The following is a 7,207-nucleotide window of genomic DNA, read 5'->3' as shown; positions in this document are numbered from 1 at the left end:
TGTGCTGGGGTGTTTTGCAGCTGAGTGTGAAGCGGCTGGGATGAGAATCAGCACCTCTAAGTCTGAGGCCATGGTTCTCAGTTGGACAAGGGTGGCTTGCCCCTTCAGGTTGGTGGGGAGCTCCTGCCTCAGGTGTAGGAGTTTGAGTATCTTGGGGTCTTGTTCACAAGTGAGGGGAGGATGGAACGAGAGATCCACAGACGGATCAGTGCAGCTTCAGCAGTAATGCGGTCGCTATACTGGTCTGTCATGGTGAAGAAGGAGCTGAGCCACAAGATGAAGCACTTGATTTACCGGTTGATCTTCGTTATTACTGTCAGCTTTGGCACATGACCGAAAATGAGATCCCGGATACAAGCGGCGAAATGGGTTTTCTCCGTAGGTGGCTGGGCCCTCCCTTAGAGATAGGGTGAGGAGTCAGAGACAGGCCCCGGATAAGTGGAAAAAGAAGAATATTATGCCGTCCTTGAAATATTTTAATACTATTATGGCAGTGTTTTATCTCATTAGTTTGTATAATGAATAGGATGCTTAAGTTTTCAGCCATGCAATTCTGAGATGTCCCAGACAAAGTTAACAGGTAGGTCCTTCATTCTTAGTGGACGCTGTCAAAACATTCACTCTGAGCCACAGTTAAAGAGTTCTTCCAGTCCCCAATTGTTCCTGTAAAACAGCAGGTGGAAAATGTTAATATAACATTTTCACACTTCAACTGATATGTCACACTTATCGCATTTAAAGGGAGAAGTTACCCAAAAAGGAAGGTTCTGTCGTTATTTACTCACCCTCAGGTTGATAAAAAAACTAAAGTAATCAAAATAGCAAAAGACTGTAAGAAAATTTTTACATTTCATTTGAAACAGACACAATATTAGTGTTTTTTTAATAATTTGTAGCAGATTTAAGAGCTTCTTTCTTTTTATCATAACTTACACTTGATTGATATAAGTATCTAATTTCCACCCCAAAAATAATATATATATATATATATATATATATATATATATATATATATATATATATATATATATATATATATATATATATTGGTTTTGGCTCTTACTGAATCCTGTGAAGAATTTTTCCAGCATCTCATCAAAATTCTTGGAAGAATCCAGGTTTTTCTTGTTGTTGGAAAATGGAAATATGACACCATGACATCTTTGGGGTTTCTTATGACATAGATGACCTGACAGTGAAGACAGACTGAAAAAAAAAACCTTTCATAACATAATGAGAATTAATTAATTGATTGATAAACTTCTATACACTTTTTTTTTCTTTGCAGCATTTTGGGCATCAGCTGCTGGAGTAAATAGGAGCAGAAGAGTCTTGGAGATGGTCGTGTGTTGTAATTATTATGCATTGTTTGATACTCCAGCCACGGCATCTGCTTGCATGTGAGTTGTTTGTCTGTGTCTGGGAAATCTTCAGCATGTATTAATGTAATGATTCGTTGGGTCCACAGTGTACCTGAGAGAGTGATGTAGAGTCAAGCATAACATACTAGAGGTCAGATTGAATAATGTTAAACATTTACGTCATTAACTTAAACATTTACATGCTAATGCTGCTCTGATATAAGCAGTGGCAAAGTCAAAGTACACCAAATGTTATCTGGCTTTTTAAAGACTACATAGGTATATTTTAAATACACATTTCATAGATAATGTTGAATCTCATTTACCAGGAAGGGAAGGGTAACAACAAAGACATCATCATTCTTTATTTCAAAACACTTTAAATATATATTTTGAACTAACATCACAACCGTCGGCCAGTGCGACAGTTCCTTGGTAGGTGAACATTTTGTCATTAAGTATTTTATATTTCTGCTGAGCCATGTTTGAGATCGTACTGAGCCGAAATTCGATACTAGTAATGAGTGTAAATAGAGAGTTAGAGAGAGAGCGGAGAGAGTCTCCAAGGCATAGGCTAGTTCGTGGCCAACCTTTTGACTTGTTGCTTTAACCTGACTTATCAGCCTGTGTAGAAGTAATACTGAAGTTCAGAAGGTCAATAAGATGGCAAATATAAATGCAAATACTACTGTAATACTTTATTAATATTCTAGCTCAGTGGTTCTCAACCTTTTTGATGTAAAGTTGTCCAAAACAATTCTCAGAGCAGAAGATATTACTGCTTTAATTATTTCAAAGTTTATTTTTAAACATTTTATGTACATATTGTTACGGCCCAGGGCCTTGGGGGAGTGGGGATTATTTGTTTGCCGCCCTCTGCCGCCCTCTGTTTGTTTGTGCAGGCTCATCAGGCTAATTGTCCTGCACCTGCTGGCCTGCACCAATCTACTGCTCCACCTACATCACTCTGTATATAAGTGGAGTGAAAAACCCTCTCTCTCGCTCTCTCCGCGCTTTGGTCTGCGCTGCGCTGCACCGGCCCGGCTCGGCTCCTTTACCGCGCCCGTCCTCGCCTACCTCTCTCCCGATTCATCATGCACATTTGAGTTTGTCTTTTGTTTTACGCACCACACTCATGACGCACCATTCACCTGTCCTACACCCACACAACACTACCTACACCACGGACTTACAGACATTCACACTCCACAACTTCTTTTGTGTTTAACTTAATATTCATTTTTGTTAATAAACCTTTATTTGAGCACCTTTACCCGTTCTCGTCTCCCCTCCTTGTTATGGCCCTGAGCCAGTCATAACAATATGTACAGAAACTGTTATTGCTGGTTCATTGAATTAATATTATATATATATATATATATATATATATATATATATATATATATATATATATATATATATTTTACAGTTTGTTTATGTGGGAGAACACTTCTAGAGAGTTCAGCTCTAAGTCTTTCCCTTAGGTCAACCTGATCATAAAAACTAGTTTGTAGTTTAGAAAGATAAAACTGTTAAGCAATTATAGAGCACAAGCAGCTTATTGACTTAGTTTTAGGTTAGAAAGGATCTATCGCAATAGTAAAATAAGAGATGAGTTTACTGTAGAGCTTAGTTTGTTTGCAGATTTGAATATAGACAAGAGATCGATGCACACCACAATACCTTTATTTCAAACTACTACACCATTCACTAAAACACAAACAAAGGTTTCAAATGTCATTATCTTTATGGACTTGAGACTTGAATTTGAATGTGTTTGTTGACATCTACTGGTTATTTTGGGGAACTGAATACTCTTAATATCAGAAGAGTCCACAGAGTTTATTTAAATAAACAAATATTTTATTTATGACTGAACATGGTTATGTTCATAATTTCTGAAAAGTCAAATAAGGAAAGAAATGTATGCCGATCAAGGATCAATGTCCAAAACAGCTCTAGAAAAATATGTTGGTGTATTTTAACGTGCGAGGACAAAATAATCTTCTTTTTTTTTTTTTAAGGATTGTTATTATGGAAGAAACAAACTTATATACATGGGGATATATATATATATATATATATATATATATATATATATATATATATATATATATATATATATATATATATATATATATATATATTTTTTTCCTCAAATTTTAATTTTGGGGGTAACTCTTCCTTCAACGTATTCCAGAGGTCTTCAACCCTGTTCCTGGCCTACTCTCCTCGCCAATCAACAATGTGGCATAACAAACCCTACACCTACTACATTTATAGAGTAATCTATCAGGACTTTTAGGATAAGAAATTTGAATTTAACTTATTGCTATTTAAATTTTTGGGTGAACTATTGCTTTAACTTAATCGCTTTCTCATTCTCATGAACTTTGAAAAGAATGCAATAAAAGAGGATTTGCTTTGATAGTGAAAAGTGAGACGTCACTGTTTATTTCATAAATTATTTCCAGATTTAATTTCATAAAAAGATGTACAAAGAGTAAAGGTTTTTCTTTGTAAATATTTTCACACCGTAATAACATTGAAGTGAACCTAAAAAAAAATTATGTAAAAAAAAATCATAACATTTGGACTTTTAAAATTAATTTAAAATTCCAAAGTCATCACACAAAGTCATCTCAACTACACAATGTCATCATAACCTCATCAACCTCTGTTATCTGTTTTGACATGATGATATAGCGAACACATCCGTTAATACTTCTCTTTTATTATCCTATTAATGTTTTATCTTTATTAGTTTGGAAAATGGATGCCACGTCTTTTTAGCCAGTAAATTCTGAGATGTCCCAGACCATGTTAAGAGGTACATCCTTCATTCTTTCTTGGTAGACGCGGTCAAAACATTCACTTTGAGCCACGGTTAAAGAGTTCTTCCAGTCCCCAACTGTTCCTGTAACACAGCAGGTTGACAACATTAAAGGTTTAGTTCACCCACAAATAAAAATTCTGTCATTAATTACTCAGCCTCATGTGGTTCAAAACAGTAAGATCTTTGTTCATTTTCAGAACACAAAAGTATTTTTAACGAAATTTGAGAGCTTTCAGACCCTCCATAGACAGCAACACACCACATTCAAGACTCAAAAGGTAGTAAAGACATTGATAAAATAGTCCATGTGATATCTGTTGGTGCAACCATGTTATAAAGTTATGTGAATACATTTTGAGCGCAAAGGAAACAAAATAATGACTTTATTAAACCATTTCTTCTCTTCTAGGTCAGTTTGGCACAATTCATGAGATCACTACAATTTGTGTTCAGAAGATGAACAAAAGTTTTACTGGTTTGAAATGAGGGTAAGTAAGTAATGAAAGTTTTCTTTTATGGGTCAACCCTTTAATATAACATTTTCCCATTGCTGGTGATATAAGACTTTTTACATTTAATATTCAACATTTAAAAATGTTTAAATAATACAATAATAATAATAAACATTTAACATACATTTATATATTTGTATCTTGATGCTTTATTTGACACTGCTTGTCTTACCTTTGCGCAAAAAAGCCTGTTTTGGACGTTCTGTGGTCGTCTGAGCAATGGATTCATAGTTGGCCACGGGGTCATTTTTCATGTTCTTGAATGTGGTTGCTTCCACCACTTTATCAATCTCTGCGTCCGACAGATTCTTTCCCACAAACTCACAGATTTTCACAACGACAGATCTGAGGTCCTGATAAAATAATTATGCATGTCATTATACACACACACACACACACACACACACACACACACACACACACACACACACACATATACATACACACATACATGTATATATGTATAAGTATATGTGATTCCAAAAATTGAACTACTATTCAGTTTCTTGACTGATCATTTCAAGTTTAAGGACACCAATGTATCATCACAAGCCGCAGGGTTTTTTAATTTGGAATTGCCTGTGCATGTTTTGTTTTTTTTACTCTCAAAGGTTGTATGTCCATTGACTTGCATTACATGACTGGCAGATTGCAATGGTCCAAGTTAAAAATCTCTGTTTGTGTTCTACAATGACACTGACCGAGCAAAATAATACAGTAAACAGTAAGATAAAAATTATTTCCAGTTCGAAAATTCTTAATTTAAAACACTTTTTTTGAAAATAGGTTCATTCTCATTTTCCCTCAGAGTTAATAAGCTGAGTTTTACCATTTTTGAATCCATTAAGCTGATTTCCCTGTCTGGCGATAGCACTTTTAGCATAGCTTAGCATACATCATTGAATTAAATTTGACTAATAGCATCGCATTCAAAAAATTACCAAAATGTTTCAATAGTTTTCCTATTTAAAAATAGTTTTTCGACAAGCGGAACATGACTAGGTCCCCTTTGGCTTGCTGTTAGCATTGCTCTTTCTGGTGATGGCTCTGATGTTTCGACTGAGGCATTATTTCAATCTGCGGTGGACTCAGGCTGTCATTTCTTGCAGAAAAGCACCAGCATAGACCACAAAGCAGTTGAATGGCAATACAAGTAAATACAAGTTTAAATGACATGTCGTTTTGTGTACCAGGGTTTTTTCACATGGGTGGTTGAATAAACAGAGATAAACGTACATAAACGTAGAGACCAACTAAGGAAAAACAGTGCAAACTGAAAATTCCTCACACACACAATAAGTGCAATAACTCCAAAATGGAAAGGACAAAAGGTCATAAACCGAACCAGTCTCACCTTGATCATTTCTTCATAAGTAAGGATCAGGATGTTGTTGTATTTGTCTTTATTTGTGATCCATCCTTTAACATGATCAAACCAACAGCCACCGATCACTACAAAACAAACACAACATACATGTTTCCCAATATATGTATAGATTCAATTTATCCATAAAACTTTTTTAAACCATTCATCAAATATGTCATCTGTTTATATATATATATATATATATATATATATATATATATATATATATATATATATATATATATATATATATATATATATTTAGTATTTAGTATTTTATTATAATATTTTGGCTCTTACTGAATCCTGTGAAGAATTTTTCCAGCATCTCTTCAAAGCTCTCAGAAGAATACAGGTTTTTCATATGGCTGGAAAAATGGAAATATGACACCATGATGTCTTTAGGGTTTCTCATGACATAGATGACCTGACAACGAAGACAGACGTATATAAACACCTGCTAATGATTTCAAGCCATCATCTGATGAACATATACACACTTTTCCTTTTCTCTGCAGCATTTTGGGCATCAGCGGCTGGAGTAAATGGGAGCAGAAGAGTCTTGGAGATGGTCGTGTGTTGTAATCTCTCTCTTTTATCCGATACTCCAGCCATGGCATCTGCTCGTATGTGATTTCGTTGGTTTTGTCCGGGAAATCTTTTGCGTATATTAATGTCATGATCCGTTGGGTCCATACCGTACCTGAGAGAGCAGTGTAGAGTCAGATATAAAATACACTGGGCTTGAATTAATAATGTTAAACATTCATGTGCAAATGAAAAGTTCACTCTTTTCCATTATAGCATTAATAGGCAGTTAAAGTTAAAGTAAGCAGAAAGTTTGACTAAAAAGGTAATTTATCTTATACATTAATCTCACTTACCAGATTTAGGGAAGGTTACAACAAAGACATCATCATCCTTTGTTTCAAAATCTTGTAAACTGTCAATATATTCTAGAGAGAGGTCATGAACTTCTTCCACAGCTATGACAGTTCCTTTGTAGGTGAACAATTTGTCTCCAAGCATTTTATATTCCTGCTGAGCCATGTTTGAGATCGTACTGAGCCAAACCAACAGCACTAGTAAAGAGCGTAATAGTGGAGAAGACCTTTATATATACCAGATTTCA

At 35.0% G+C, this 7,207-nt stretch overlaps 1 protein-coding gene across 1 annotated transcript; it reads right to left on the bottom strand.

The window, feature by feature from the left end:
* Nucleotides 1–3,779: 3,779 nt before the first annotated feature.
* On the bottom strand, nucleotides 3,780–7,207 carry LOC122327241 (amine sulfotransferase-like). Its single transcript, XM_043222451.1, has 6 exons — nucleotides 6,960–7,207; nucleotides 6,576–6,778; nucleotides 6,376–6,502; nucleotides 6,064–6,161; nucleotides 4,882–5,062; nucleotides 3,780–4,278 (listed from the first exon to the last, which is right to left on the bottom strand). The coding sequence occupies exons 1-6, from the start codon at nucleotides 7,123–7,125 to the stop codon at nucleotides 4,151–4,153; spliced, it is 903 nt and encodes a 300-aa protein (XP_043078386.1). The 5' UTR covers nucleotides 7,126–7,207; the 3' UTR covers nucleotides 3,780–4,150.

Source organism: Puntigrus tetrazona, chromosome 22 (assembly GCF_018831695.1).
Source record: "Puntigrus tetrazona isolate hp1 chromosome 22, ASM1883169v1, whole genome shotgun sequence".
Taxonomy (NCBI): domain Eukaryota; kingdom Metazoa; phylum Chordata; class Actinopteri; order Cypriniformes; family Cyprinidae; genus Puntigrus; species Puntigrus tetrazona.
The sequence above is the reverse complement of the archived record's forward strand: the minus strand, read 5'-3'. Positions and strand labels throughout refer to the sequence as shown.

Coding starts and splice junctions, on each gene's coding strand:
- LOC122327241 (XM_043222451.1), bottom strand. CDS start 7,125: ATGGCTCAGCAGGAATATAAAATGCTTGGAGACAAATTGTTCACCTAC. Junction 5,063..6,063: donor CTTATGAAGAAATGATCAAG/GTGAGACTGGTT, acceptor TTATTTTATCAG/GACCTCAGATCTGTCGTTGT. Junction 4,279..4,881: donor ACAGGCTTTTTTGCGCAAAG/GTAAGACAAGCA, acceptor GCTGTGTTACAG/GAACAGTTGGGGACTGGAAG.